This window comes from Geotrypetes seraphini, chromosome 15 (assembly GCF_902459505.1).
Source record: "Geotrypetes seraphini chromosome 15, aGeoSer1.1, whole genome shotgun sequence".
Taxonomy (NCBI): domain Eukaryota; kingdom Metazoa; phylum Chordata; class Amphibia; order Gymnophiona; family Dermophiidae; genus Geotrypetes; species Geotrypetes seraphini.
Genome location: NC_047098.1, coordinates 44,225,197 through 44,241,065, shown reverse-complemented (window position 1 = coordinate 44,241,065; position 15,869 = coordinate 44,225,197). Strand labels below are relative to the sequence as shown.

At 40.1% G+C, this 15,869-nt stretch overlaps 1 protein-coding gene across 1 annotated transcript in view; it reads right to left on the bottom strand.

Moving 5' to 3' along the window:
• LOC117349254 overlaps positions 1 to 15,869 on the bottom strand; it is a 74,966-nt gene that overhangs the window by 58,287 nt on the left and 810 nt on the right. Inside the window, exons 2-4 of the mRNA XM_033922472.1 lie at positions 9,998 to 10,163; positions 9,584 to 9,745; positions 3,698 to 3,861 (exon numbers count right to left, since the gene is read on the bottom strand). Coding sequence (XP_033778363.1) covers positions 3,698 to 3,861; positions 9,584 to 9,745; positions 9,998 to 10,163 — 492 coding nt within the window. The remainder of the gene's footprint in view (positions 1 to 3,697; positions 3,862 to 9,583; positions 9,746 to 9,997; positions 10,164 to 15,869) is intronic.

Sequence of the window (15,869 nt, the reverse complement as noted above, 5' to 3'; positions counted from 1 at the left end):
GTAGAACAGTATAGAAAAATAAATAAACTTATAAATAGGCACAGGGGAGTAGGTACAAAATCTAAAAAAAATCATAGAACTATTTCTTCAGCATCTTAAGGATCTATATGGGCAAGAACTTAATACTACTATGCCAGAGAGAATTTATTTTCCAGAATCAACTTATAACTTGAGAATAAATAAAAACAGCCATTAAAGCTCTAAAGTTATCAAATCCCCCAAACCTGATAATCTAGGAGCTGAATTCTATACAGTTAAGTGATACCCAGTGAAATTTACCAGATGAGCTCTTCAGGCTTTCCATTCCCCTACGCCCAGCAATCACTCTCTCTGCCCTTTCTTGACCATCGATGCTCAGCAATCATTCTCTCCATCACTCCTACTCAGTGTCAGTAGACACTCTTACTCTCTCAAAACCTCAAGCAACTAAGGCTGCCTATCTCCATCTGAGGGCTTTGTTTCCCTGTAGTTCCTCCCCATGGGCTCTCCGAATTGGACTGTGGCTGCTCTAGCACAGCTATATATACTATTCAATCCATCGTACATCTTCAAAGTTAAAACCTGGGGGCAGTGTGCACAGGTAAGCTAATGCACACATATGCTCACCACCCTCCAGCAACAAGCAGAACCACATCCCACATTAAATCAAGATTTTAACATTTTGGCAATGGTTATACACAAAGTGTGTCCATTACTAATACATAAAAACCAAATTAGTCTTTAAAGACCTCTGAAGACAGTGTTGGCTAGTTTGGGTGCAAAATAAATAAATAAAAAGTATTTGATAAAATAAACCAAGTACAACTTTTCTGGAGATTAGAGCAATTTGGCATTGAAGAAGCCCAATAAAATTACTCTAGAATAAACCAACAGCCCAATAAATTAATTAATGGACAAGTGCCAGAGAAATTTGAACTTCAAAAAGGGACTAGGCAGGAGTATCATCTCTCATCATTACTATTTATACTTTCATCTGAACCATCCACAGTAACATTAGGGAATCAAAAGAACTGCTAGAAGGAGAGAATTCCACATTAGCCTCTTTGAAGATATCTTCATTCTCATAGCAAATGCAAAAACAAATATGAGAATAATAATTATTTTTACTCGCTTTTCAGGTCTAAAAATAAACTTTGAAAAATCAGAACGTATGATGATGTGATTTACACCTGCTGTAAAATGGAAAGATAACTTCCCTCTGGCTTCAGGAAAAGAAACAATGAAATACCGAGGATTATTACCATGCCATACAATTTCTTATATTCCACAAATTTCTACAAGGATTAATTGTGGTTCACAATAAGATTTTTCAGAGGTTCCAGCACAATTACAGTAACTCATATGTAGAAAGTAATTTTATGATAGTTCACTACAGGATCCTTTTATCAGGCAGCAGTAGAGCCTCTTACCATGGGCTGGTGAGGTAAATGCTCTGATGCTCATAGGAATTGAATGAACATCGGAGCATTTATCTTGCCAGCTTGTGGTTAAAGGCTCTACCACTGCTTGATAAAAGGAGCCCTAAGTTGGGAAGCCAAGCAGACACCTGTTGTGAAGCTATTTTTTAAAGATAAATAAGCACCTATGTTTTTTTTACAAAAAGAGTCTCACAATACCTGCTAAAACCAAGCTATATGCAACCATCTCAAGAGCTTAAGGTGAACAAATAGGTAGAAAAGATGACGGAAAAAGCAAGAAGGATGTTAGGGTGTATAGGAAGAGGAATGGCAGGAGGAAAAGATAGGTTATAGGGCCTCTATATGAGACTTCATTTAGAGTACGGTGTACAGTTCTGGAGATGCACCTTCAAAATGATATCCCAGAAAATGGCCACTAAAAAGGTCAATGGCTACATTAGAAAGCATATAGGGACAGACTTAAAGATCTCAATATGTATACTTTGGAAGAAAGGTGGGATAGAAGACAATACGGTGTTTATTTTCAAAAAAGAAAAACGTCCGAAAAATATCATGTTATGTGCAATTTTATATCCCACTGAATCCTCGCAAATTGGAGTTCTAGGCGAATTACAAGAAGTATATCGCTACATAGAATTATACTTAGAATCATGCAGTGTAAGATAAGACAACTAAAACAGCAAGTTACCACTAACATTGTCTATCTACACAGTAAACATTTATTATAAAGTCTGAGTTTCCTTAGCTCCTAACAAGGACATTTGGAAAAAGCCATGTTTTTAGATTTTTTCAAAACTGCATATACAGTGGTTGCATGAATTTTGATAACCACTGGAGAGATTATGGCATGACCACACGTTAATCCCCTAATGGTCACTGGCCCCTGTCTCAACCCCCCCCCCAAAGATATGATAATGACAGTACAGTATATACCAGGCTCTGACAGCTTCAGATATGATGACCATTCCTATTAGAGTAGCAAGCTGATCCTAAGAGTAAGCCAGTGGTCAGTGCAGTGGACTGTAGAGAAGGGGACCCAGGGCTATATCCCACTCTAACTGGTACACTTGTGGTGGAAAGTGTGAGTCCTCCAAATAAACAATAAATACCTGCTGTACCTACCTGTAGGCTTGAGGGCTATTGTAGTGGTACACAGTGAGGTACAATTGTTTTTCTGTTCTTGGAGAGCTCAGAATACAACATAAGGGAAAGCTATACCTGGGACCTTTTATGTGAAGTGCACAGGAGTAACCCCTAGGTCAGGGGGAGCAACTCCAGTCCTCGAGGGCTGGAATCCAGTCAGGTTTTCAGGATTTCCCCAATGAATATGCATTGAAAGCAGTGCATGCAAATAGATCTCATGCATATTCAACTGAGGAAATCCTGAAAACCTGACTGGATTCTGGCCCTCGAGGACTGGAGTTGCCCACCCCTGCCCTAGGCTGTCCCACTGCTCTGTTGGGATGTCTGTTTGGCCAATCTACTAAAAATGCTGGTCTACTAAAAATCTACTAAAAATGCTGGTCTACTAAAAATGGCTTGTTTTTGTGCATTTTTTCCTGGGACATTTTTTTCCTGAAAATAGTACCTAAAGAAAGAAGCACTGAGCACAAAAACATCTAGAAAACAGTTATTTTTGACACAAAAAAATAGATGTTTTTATGGCTCAAAAATTGCTCTTTTTGTCACTCAATTCAGGGGGGGTAGACTGCCCTATGCACTGTCTTGATGGGGGCACTGGTGCCTCTCCTCCTCTCCACCACTCGTGTACCTCTTGAAATGTTCACTGGTGCGACCAGCAAGTAACATCAGAAGGGAACTGAGGCCGATGCGAGCAGGAGGTGGAAGATGCTGCTCAAACTGGTGAACATTTCAAGAGGTACGCGTGGAAAGGGGGGGGGGCGCTTGAGCAGTGGGGAAGAATATGGGGCGCATGATGTGGCAATGCCAGGCGCCATCACCCCGAGCGCTTTCATCCCTCACTATACCACTGACTCAGTTTTTGGACATTTTCACAAAATGTCCCAAATAGGACTTAAGATGTCATATTGAAAATTCCCCACCATTTGTACTGGTGCTGGAAGAGATGTTTTTAAAAATCTCACAGCTAGTATTAATAACAACCGCTACATATAATATTGACCTGATGACAAACAGAGTATCTGATCAATGTAAACCACCTAGAATATAATTGGTATATAAATAACAAAATAATTATGTTAGCCTGGTATTAATAGATCAGTAGTCTATCACTATAAGCAAAGAAAGTTGTGACTTACCACAGATGGATCAGTCCACCTTGGTGATTTCAGAAGGCTGGAGAAATCATGTCGCCGTGTTAAGAATTTCTCATCTCCTCCCCATCGCTGAGGTAACTCAGGTAAATGCATGCTTGAGGTGCCCTTTAAGATTCTAGCAAATGCATTTATGTAAAGTCCATCAACTGCATAAAAGACAAGATTCACACATTTTTACAGATCTACAGGACACACTGTAGAGTACAAAAAGGGACAGTTAGATTGTCATCTTATATCTTTAAAATTCTTTTACATATCTGTTTTATATTATACGTACATATACACAGACTGACATTTTTATATCCTACAAAATCATGACAAACTGCCCAATTTTGCTCTACTGATTCATGGGCATTTTAGAAAGAGCTTCTAGAGTTAAAAATTATAGTACAAGTCAAAAAACCTGGATGCCAGAGTGCTTTCAACTCCTATCTCCTCTCACCTTGGATTCTGCATCCTCATCCCTATATGTCACGTCTGTCTGTCCAAGTTAGATTGTAAGCTCTTCCGAGCAGGGGCTATCTGCTAAATGTCAATTGATTACATATTCTAATGATCAGACACCTTAAACACCTTTTTATTATATAATAATATAAGTAAGGTGGGATTGGGATATATGATATTTGTTTTAATTGGTTTATTCCTTTTTTAAAAAAAATCTTTATTCATTTTCAAATGTTACAACAAGTGTATAATAATCAATCAGAAAAATTTTTAACAAATCACTTGACAATCTTACTTATAATCCTTAAAATATATAAATATAAAAGAATCCCTTCCCACCCACCTATTTATTAATAATAAAACAATTAGCAATTATTATCTTTCCCAACCCCACCCTCCCTATATCTTATCTAATACCAAGGTGTTTAAGATGTCTGATCATTAGAATAAGTAATCAATGGCCCCCAAATCTTTTTAAACTTATGATAATTTCCTTGTTCCTTGGTTTATTCCTAATTGATGGGATGGGTGGGGGAGGGGTTCTTTTTATGCTTAGGTGATTATAAATAAGAATGTCAAGTGATTTGTAAAATTCTTGATTGAATATTATACACATGTTGTAAGATATGAAAACGAATAAAGACTAAAAAAAAAATGTACAGCATTGTGTATGCCTTTCAGTGCTATATAAGTGATAAATAGTATTCCAGTAGTAATTTACTTTTACTGTAAATGTTATAAACAGGAAAAATGAACATTCAAAAACAAATTTTATATTAGAATACCTATGTTTTCCATGACTCTTCTAATGTGGTCTATTTCAATAAGACACAGAGGGCCAGTTTGTCTGTCTTGACCAGATTGTAAGTAGTGGATGCCTGGAATGCGCTCCCGAGAGAGGTGGTGGAGAGTAAAACTGTGACTGAGTTCAAAGAAGCGTGGGATGAACACAGAAGATTTAGAATCAGAAAATAATATTAAATATTGAACTAAGGCCAGTTACTGGGCAGACTTGCACGGTCTGTGTCTGTGTGTGGCCGTTTGGTAGAGGATGGGCAGGGGAGAGCTTCAATGGCTGGGAGGGTGTAGATGGGCTGGAGTAAGTCTTAACAGAGATTTCGGCAGGTGGAACCCAAGCATAGTACCGGGTAAAGCTTTGGATTCTTGCCCAGAAATAGCTAAGAAGAAAAAAAAAAAAAAATAAAAAATTTTTAAATTGAATCAGGTTGGGCAGACTGGATGGACCATTCGGGTCTTTATCTGCCGTCATCTACTATGTTACTATGTTACTACAGTGTTCTTCAACCTTTTTACACCCGTGGACCGGCAGAAATAAAAGAATTATTTTGTGACCGGCAAACTATTAGGACTAAAATTTAAAAACCCCGTTTACGCCCCATCTCCGCGAGCTCGGTCCCCGCAAACCATCTGATCCCATCTGCACAAGCCGCAATTATGATTTTATATTGAACATATTTTATTAAAGTATAAAAAGAAACAATATTCTGAACAATTGTGATTTTATAAATACAAATATACAGAGCACGGACCAACAAAACCCCTGTCTCCCCTCCCCTTCACATATATCCCCTCTACTATCAAGAAAACTGAACAAGCCAAGTTCATAGAAATATCATGCTAACAGAATACTGCAGTCCCCAGTTATGTCTCTAGCAGGATATATATTTCAAATCTGATATATTCTAATCACAAAATAGAAATAAAATTATTTGTTTCTACCTTTTGTTGTCTTTGGTTTCTGCTTTCATCTTCTTTTCACTCTCTTCCTTCCAGTGTCTGCCCTCTCTGTCTCTACAATCCAGCATCTGCCCCTTCCATCTACTGTCTGACCTCTCCCCCTTCCATATAGTATTTGTCTTCTTTCTATGCCCCTCTCCCCTTTCCATCCAGCCTATGCCCCTCTCTCCTTTTTACACGATTCACTCCAGCTTCACTGCTCTCTTCATTTTTATCTCTCAATTTCTCTGCTGACCCCCCTTCCCATCTCATTCCTGTCTCTCCCCTTCCCCTCCTCTAATCTCCCTGCAAGCTGTTTCCTTCCTTTTTTCTTCTCCCTTCCCTCCTCCCCCTGTCCAGCAGTAACTCTTTTCCCTTTCCCTCCTCCCCTCCCACCAGCATCTCTCCTTCTCCCTCTCTAAGTCCAGAAGCAGCTGTCCCTTTTTCCCTCTTACTCAGCAGCTTCCCAGACTCTGTTCCCTCCTCCCCTCCCAGCAGCTTCTCTCCTTCTCCCTATCCAGATCCAGTAGCAGCTGTCCCTTTTTCCCCCTTACCCAGCAGCTTCCCAGACTCCTTTCCCTCCTCCCCTCCCAGCAGCATCTCTCCTTCTCCCTATCCAGGTCCAGTAGCAGCTGTCCCTTTTTTTTTTTTTTTCACCATGCCCAGCAGCTTTCTCCCCTCCCAGCAACTCTCCTTACTTGCCAGCGCTGCGATTCAGTAAGGCAGCCTCGGGTCCTTTGTTGGGTCGCACCGCCTCTGAGGAAAGCGGAAGTTGCATCATCAGAGGCGGCCCGACTCAGCAAAAGTTCCAAGGCTTCATTTTTGAATCGCTGCGTATGTAAGGAGAGCCGCTGGGAGGGAAGAAAGCACAGTCGGAGGCTCCCTATTATCTCTCCGGCCCTGCGCGAGTGACAGCTCCTCGATGTTGCCGGTCCTGCGCGGACCGGCAGGAAATTGAAGAAGTTGATCTCGCCGGTCCTGTGCGGACCGGCAGGAATTTTCTGCGGACCGGCGGTTGAAGAACTATGTGTTACTATGTTCAGAAGGGACTGTCTCTTCTGTGTTTTAATGTACAGCGCTGCGTATATCTAGTAGCGCTATAGAAACGATTACTAGTAGTAATATATATATATATATTTTTTTTTTTATAATTCTTTATTATAATCAGTACTTATATAGTAGTAGTAATATTTTATAAGAACACTTGTGTGTGTAAATGTTCTTATAAAATATGTTCACAACCCATGGTGCCCAGTTATAGACCTGTCCCCATAAGGGACAATTCTATACAGGATGCCAAAAAGCAGCGTGCTAATTCTATAGCAACATCTGGACACCATATTACAGTATAAAATGCTAACATACTGTAAGTTGGCATTTATGTGCCAATCTCTAGGTGCATGTCAATAGCAAGTGTAAGGAAAGAGTGGACTAGTGGTTAGAACCCCTGCCTCAGCATCCTGAGGTTGTGGGTTCAATCCCTGTGTTGCTCCTTGTGACCCTGGGCAAGTCATTTAATTCTCTGTTGCCCCATGTACTATAGTTAGATTATGAGCCCACCAAGACAGATAGGGAGAAATACTTAGAATACCTAAATGTAGACCACTTCAAACAGAAGCAGTATATAAGAAATGTAAATAAATAAATGCTCTTGTCTAAATGCAGTTCTTTAGCCTATGACTTACAGTATTTTGTAACTTGTGCATAAATGTGGGACTTGTCCATGCCCTGCCCAATTATGTGCAATGGGTTGGATTCAGTAAATGTGCTCAAAATTTGGCACCGAAAAAAATCAGCACTAAACAGTATTTTATAATGGGCATCCAGTATTGGCACCCTTTATAGAATAGTATGTAGTACTGGAATCTGCATAGATTTATGAGGGGCTACTGAAAAGTTCTCAGCCCAACCAACAAAGTTGGGGCAGTCTCCATCGAGGGCTATACACGTAGTCCAGCAATTTTCTACTTTTTTCTTTCTACATTTTTCTGGCGGAATGAAAAAAATGGAAAATCACTGGACCAAGTGCATAGCCCTCGACGGAGACTGCCCCAGTTTTGTTGGTTGGGCTGAGTACTTTACAGCAGCCCCTCGTACACCAACTGAAACCTGGTGCAAATCCTGGTGGCATAAGTTAGGCATTGATACCCGGTATTCAGCAATCATGTGCACATCTTTAGTGAATGCCCCTTACTCACTTATTCCTCTCTTGGGGCCACACCCCTTTTTGAGTTGCATACTATACAATTTGCAAGCAGATCTTTATAGACGAGCACTTAACAAGATGCATGTGCAAATCAAAAATGTTGCAAATTACCGCCAATAATTGATTGTTAGCACCCAGTTATTAGTATTAATTGACTTGTGGGCCTATTTAGTTGTGCACACATCTCAAGATAGTATACATTTTACACACAGAAATTTGCGCACCATTTATAGAATCTGCCATAAGTGTGTTGTACACCTATATTATAGAATACTGCTGAGTGTACAACTAGAACTTATGCACATAACTGTACTAATCACATGCTGGTATTCTATAAGAATTGATATCCACTCTCCGTTTGGTTTTATGTGTTCCGAAGGAAAACTGGTCATAATTTCAAATATTAGAATTTCTCCCTCAGTAGCAACCGTTTAACTTTCAATATAATTCACTAAATTTTTCAGAGAGATTCCCAAAAGACCTCAGCGGCTACTCTCCAAAGGCAGCCTCTTTGTAGCCAGCCTCTTCATCTGACTGGCTGACGAAATCATGTGAGAGTGACGTTTTAAAAAGTGAACTGAAACAATGATGACACCATAACTAAAAGAAAATGAAAGTTAGTTGGTCTGAGGATTGAGACTAGCCAACACTTTTTAGAACTTATTTAAGAATGTAGTTATAAAGAAATATTTTTGCTATTTTCTTAGGGGAAACTCCTTGACAAAGCAAGACACGAAATGTGATCATGTCGGAGCCCCGAGGTTTAATTTAAAAGATGAGTACTAATAGCGGATAAGTTGATAAAATATTTTAATAAGAGTGAATTGCTGACAAAAGAATTTTTGAACTTTGAATATTGGTAAGACCAATGAAGAGGCTGGCTACATTAATCTCTAAGCAAACTGATAATGCTTTGGAGAGTAGCCATTGAGGTCTTTTGGGAATTTCTCTGAAAAATTTAGTGAACTTTACTGAAAGTTAAACGGTTGTTACTGAGGGAGAAATTCTAATATTTAGTATTCTATAAGGTACATGCATGATTGGCACTTAACTTTAGGTAACCTGTTATAGAATGAGGCGGATATTGCTGAGGTGGTCTGTAAAGAAGTTTAGTGGCACTATCCAAATAGTGTTGCAGATTACCTGTCTCAGCAGGACTTCTACAAATGCTGCTATTTGGATATGTCCTTTTAAATATTGATCCCTAACTTAGGCCCTCTTTTACTAAGCCACAGTAGAGGTTTCTACAATGGCCTTGGATGCCAAATGTTCTGACGCTCATAATAATTCTATGACTGTCAGTGCATTTGGTGCTCCAGGCCGCAGTAGAAACCTCTACCATGGCTTAGTAAAAGGGGGGGGGGGGGTTAATTAGACAATAACTCTTTCTGCACGCACGAGAATTTTGGTTGCAAATAGAGTTTATTTTTATGCAGGTCCATTTATTATATTAAAAGACAAAGCTCTGTACCTCTTCTTACCATCCAGTCCAAAAGCTTGTGCAATCCTTAAACAGATGCCTGTTTCCTGACGATAGCGGACAAGATGATGAATGTTAATAGACCGTGGAGCATGCTGAGCTGCTGAATGAATTGGAGCATCGAACTGTTCCTTGTACCAAGCTTGCACCTGATCGTGTGGTACTGAAAGATCAAAAATACAAACAACCTTCATGCAGAACTGAAATTGCTTTGGAATAAATTATTAATACAGCACTTTTTAAGATGCCATTTTCTACTATATCACTGTGATAGTGCTTAAGACATGCAAGTCTGGACCATGGATCCGCTGACAGATCATGGTTGAGCCACATAAATAATTCTTTTGAGCTGTGGAATCAAACAAATGATACAAGGTAAAGCATTTTCACATGGACAGCCAGCTGCTTTGCTTACCTCTACTCTGTTCTTTATCCATTAATTGTTTTGAGATGTCTTGCACATGTTTTGGAAACCTACTGTCTTTTTCAAAGGTGTTCATGATCTGTAATTCAGATTTAGTGGGCTTTGCATCACTGGAGAAGTAATATCCTGTCAAGTACCTTGGCGCAGGTACTGGTTCCTATAAGCAAAGCATATGAAAGATGTGACGAGCTAAGCTCAGTAAGGGACACTTAGATAAATGGTCACAAAAGAGCATCCCAAAACTGTATTAGCAATCTATTGGTCTGCAAAACAAGATACAATCTGCATGTGTGCTCATTGAAGACTTATTATTTTTCTTCAAAGGAAAAAGAAGATAAACATACTAAAATAAAGAGATAATTTTAGAACAGGGCAGCCAGGTCAAATGCAGCAACAATAGCACCTAAAGGCACAGACAGTATCCCTGACTGAGAGGAGATGTAAATGTCAATGCACTTTTTATAAAATACATGCATAAATCATAACTCTATGGGTCAAAATTCTGGGAACAAATGGATTGGAAATGAAGATCGGCATCTACTACCGACCCCCAGGGCAGTCCGAAGAAATTGATGTAGAAATGACGGACGAGATTAAACGCAAATGCAAGGGAGGCAATACAGTTATCATGGGTGACTTCAACTATCCGGGGATAGACTGGAACCTAGGCACCTCCGGCTGCGCTAGGGAGACCAAGTTCTTGGATGCTGTATGCGATTGCTTCCTGGAACAACTTGTCAAGGAAAATACAAGAGACAATTTAATCCTGGACTTAATTCTGAATGGACTGCAAGGACCGGCACAAGGTGTAGAAATAGAGGGGATGCTGGGAAGCAGCGATCACAATATGATCCACTTCAACCTGGACACAGGGGAGAAACACCGGTCCAGAATGACGGCCACAGCGCTGAACTTCCAAAAGGGTAATTACGACAGGATGAAACTCATGGTGGGGAAGAAGATTAAGAAGAGGATAAACACTGTAAAAACACTAGAGCAAGCTTGGTCCCTTTTTAAGGACACAGTCACCGAGGCACAAAATCTACATATACCGCAATATCAACAAAGGATCCAGGAGGAAAAAGAACAAAGAACCAGCGTGGCTCACTGTGGAAATGAAGGAAGCGATCAGAGACAAGAAAACTTCATTTAAGGAATGTAAAAGGTCAAAAACGGACAAAAACTGGAATAAGCACAAACAACATTAATGCAGGTGCCATAAGACGGTAAAAGGGGCCAAAAGAGATTACGAAGAAAAAATAGCCAAGGAGGCGAAAAACTTCATGGCATTGTTTCGATACATTAAGAGGAAACGACCCGCGAAGGAAGCGATAGGTCCATTGGATGACCGTGGAATAAAGGGAGTGCTAATGGAAGATAAAGAAATCACTGACAATCTGAACACATTTTTTGCATCTGTATTTACCAAAGAGGATATACGCAACATACCGGAACCCACCAGGCTCTATGCTGGAAATGAAGACGGGAAACTGACAGGGCTGATAGTCAATCTAGAAGAGGTATACAGGCAGATTGATAGGCTAAAGAGCGATAAATCCCTGGGACCGGATGGCATCCATCCAAGGGTCATCAAGGAACTAAAAGGGACTATAGCTGAACTGCTTCAACTAGTAGCCAACCTGTTGATCAAATCAGGAAAGATTCCAGAAGACTGGAAGGTGGCGAATGTTACACCGATCTTCAAAAAGGATTCGAGGGGAGATCTGGAAAACTACAGACCGGTGAGTCTAACCTCGGTACCGGGAAAGATGGTAGAGGCGCTGATAAAGGACCGCATCATTGATCACCTTAACAAACACGGTCTGAGGACCAGCCAGCACGGTTTCAGCAAAGGCAGAACTTGTCTGATGAACTTACTGCACTTTTTCGAGGGAGTAAACAGGCAGCTAGACAAGGGCGACCCGGTCGACATTGTATATCTGGATTTTCAGAAGGCATTCGACAAGATTCCGCATGAACGACTACTTCGGAAAATTGCGAGTCATGGAATTGAGGGTGAAATACTCACATGGATCATAAATTGGCTGGAGCATAGGAAACAGAGAATGGGGGTAAATGGACAATACTCGGACTGGAAGAGTGTCACCAGTGGGGTGCCGCAGGGCTTAGTGCTTGGACCCGTGCTCTTCAACATCTTTATAAACGATCTGGACATTGGTACGACGAGTGAGGTGATTAAATTTGCGGACGATACAAAGTTATTCAGAGTAGTGAAGACACAGGGGGATTGTGAAGATCTGCAACGTGACATAATCAAGCTTGAGGAATGGGCATCGACATGGCAAATGAGGTTCAACATGGATAAGTGTAAAGTGATGTATGTCGGGAACAAAAATCTCATGCACAAATACAGGATGCGGTAACTTGGAGAGAACTCCCAGGAAAGAGACTTGGGAGTTCTAAACTGGAAGGTGAGGAAAATAAGGGAAGGAGGGGAGAAGTTACATAATTTAGTAAAGAAGGAGAAAGTGGGGAGGGGATAGAACGTGAGGGATAGGGTAGCAATGTTGCGGCAAATACTTACTCGCAGTAAGAGGTAGAAAAAGGGATAGTGGGAAACAAAAAAGAGAAAGACTTAAGAGAAGAAAGAGAGTGATTTAGATTCAACCGAAAGCATCTTGAAATAAGAAAGTCTTTAAGCCAGTCTTGAATTTGATTAGATTTTGTTCGTCCCGTAAATATTGTGGGAGAGAGTTCCATAGTGTGGGTGCAGTTACTGCAAAATTGGTTTTTCGGGTGTAATAGAATTCTTTTAAAGAAGGAATAAAGAGGAGTTTTTGGTCAGTGGATCTTAAAGTACGAGGGGAGCATTGTTTGTCAAGGAATAGTGGTTGATGGAAAAGTTTAATTTTAAAGGAGAGTAAGATGATTTTGTAGGTGATGCGATGTGTGATGGGGAGCCAATGAGCCTCTTTAAGAAGAGGAGTAACATGTTCAAATTTACCTTTTTTGTATATTAATTTTATTGCAGAATTTTGTATTAATTGCAGTCATCGTAGTTCTTTTTGAGGGAGTCCATTAAGGAGGGAGTTACAGTAGTCTAGGTGGGAAATGACTAGGGAATGAGTCAAGATGTTGATTGAGTCAGTATCTAGGATAGGACAGAGTGATCGAATAATACGAAGTTTAAAAAAGCAGGTTTTTACGATCGAACTTATATGGCCGTGAAAAGAAAGCTCTCTATCGAAGATACCACCAAGGAGTTTTATTTTGGTTAGCATTTGTAATGGTAAAGATTTGATTGAGATTGTTCCTAATAATGTTTCAGATGTTTTGATAGGAAGAAGAAGCCCGCAAGATTTATCTATATTAAGTGAGAGTTTGTTTAAATATAGCCAGTCACTTATGATGTTTAATTTATTATTTATTTCTATTATGTCTAGAATGTTAATAGTATTGATTGGGTGAAGGAGTTGTATGTCATCGGCATAAGCATAGATTGTAAATCCTATAGATTGCGCCAAAGTAAGGAGCGGAGAAAAAAATATGTTGAAGAGTAAAGGAGATAAGATTGAACCTTGTGGGATTCCGAATGTTTGTGATATGGTTGAAGCAGTTTCATTTTTTGCTTGAACTTTGGAGCATCGTTCGTGAAAATAGGATATGAACCAGGAAAGGGCACAACCTGTAATACCGCAGTCTTGTAATCTGGAGAGAAGGAGGGAATGATCGATAGTGTCAAAGGCTGCAGACAAGTCGAGAGAGATTAGAATAATAGATTTCTGGTGATCATGGTAGTAGTGTATGGTTGAGATAAGTCCTAGTAGAGATAGTTCTGTGGAGTGTGAAGAGCGAAAACCGGTTTGACATGGATGAAGAACATGGGTTTTCTCGAGAAAATCTGTTAGTTGTGAGTGAATAATTTTTTCCGTAAGTTTAGAGACTAAGGGTAGATTGGCTATAGGACGATAGTTTTTAGGTAAAGTAGGATCTGTGTTATATTGTTTGAGTTTAGGAAAGATGAGAGCTGTTTTCCAAGCGGTTGGAACCGAGCTGTCGGAAAAAGATTTTGAAATCATTTCCCAAAGGTATGGGCCGAAGAAAGAGTAGAATTTTTTAAGAAGTAAAGGAGGGATACTTTCCAAAGGGTTATTAGAGGGATTAAGAGATTGTAAAATGAGAAATAGATGGGATAATGAGGGCATTTTGAAGCTAGTAAAGGAGCTGAAGGGTAGTTGAGTCGAGTCAACAGAAGTTTGAGCAGAACGAGTAGGTAATGAAGGACCTAATAGAGATCTGATATCTTTGATTTTAGTGTCAAAGAATTGTGAAAGTTCCGCTGCTGAAGGTAAAGTTGAGATAGGTGGGTTTTGGTTTTTTTTCGAATATTTTGAAAGCGACTGTGCAAGACTGAAGAGAGTAGAAGAGTTGCGGGTAGATGAAATGAGCTTAGCGTAATAATCTTTTTTAGTTTGTTGGATAGTTTTTTTATAATGGGATGCTTTTTCTTTAAACTGGATGAGGTAATTGTTAAGGCGTGTCTTACGCCATTTATTTTCGGCAGATCGAAGTTGTCGACGAAGAAGAACTAGTTTATCATTATACCAGGGGTGGTGTTTTTTGGAGGGTTGATTGGAGGTGGATTTATGTTCAGATTTGGGTGCCAGGGAATCTAGTAAGGAAGTTGTGGAAGTTTCCCAAAGAGGGAATTGTTCAATGACTGAGAGGGAAGAGAAATCTTTAAGATTTGATCGAAACGTTCAAAATACTGAAGGGAATAGACTTAGTAGAGAAAGACAGACTGTTCACCCTCTCCAAGGTAGGGAGAACGAGAGGGTACTCTCTAAAGTTGAAAGGGGGTAGATTCTGTACAAACGTAAGGAAATTCTTCACCCAGAGAGTGGTGGAAAGCTGGAACACTCTTCCAAAGTCTGTTATAGGGGAAAACACCCTCCAGGGTTTCAAGACAAAGTTGGACAAGTTCCTGCTAAACTGGAACGTATGCAGGTGAGGCTGGTCTCATTTAGAGCATTGGTCTTTGACCTGAGGTCCACCGTGTGAGCCGACTGCTGGGCAGGATGGATCACTGGTCTGACCCAGCAGCGGCATTTCTTATGTTCTTATGTTCCCATGCTCTATGCAAGCTATCCTCCCATGCTGGCCAAATGTACAACTGCATGTCAGCTTGCAACACGCAGAATTTTAAGCTTGACAATGTTATAAAAGCCTGATATTCAGACCATGGGAGGCTACCCAGCTAATTACTGCAGTCAGCGAGTTTCAGTAACTGCCATTGAATATCCGAGGGGGGGGTTGTCTACTAAAAGGTGCTACTAAAAAGGTGCTCACCCTTCTCATATATATATACATAATTTTGTTAGCATTATATATATATAATGCTAACAAAATGAGAAATTTGGATCGCTTTTATTAATATAAGTAATAATGAACTTGTTTGTAAAATCAGAAAACTGATGAGTCTCAAAAAAGAAAATTTATGCTTAAAATACCACCTAAATTCATTACGTATGAAGCCATTTTAAAAGTACAGATGAAAGTAATTCCACCTCTTGAACATTTAAATAAATTTGATAAAAAGCCACATAAAATTTTCAGAGCCCCCCCAAATTCTGAACTTTTGTGAGGCCCTTGCAGATTGTGAGACCCTAAGTTGTAGCTTATTTCGCTTATACATTGGTAAATCTGGCACTGCAGGATGGACCTGGGACCCATTTAAGTCATGGTGGAAAGTGACATAGTAATGGGGGGTTAGGGGTACAGACTGCCCCAGGCGCCAAGTCAGTGAGGGCACTGACACCTCTCCACCCCACCTTCCCACACCACGCCATGCTCATGCCATCCCTCCTCCCCACCCTGTACCTTTGTATTATCTTTGCTAGCA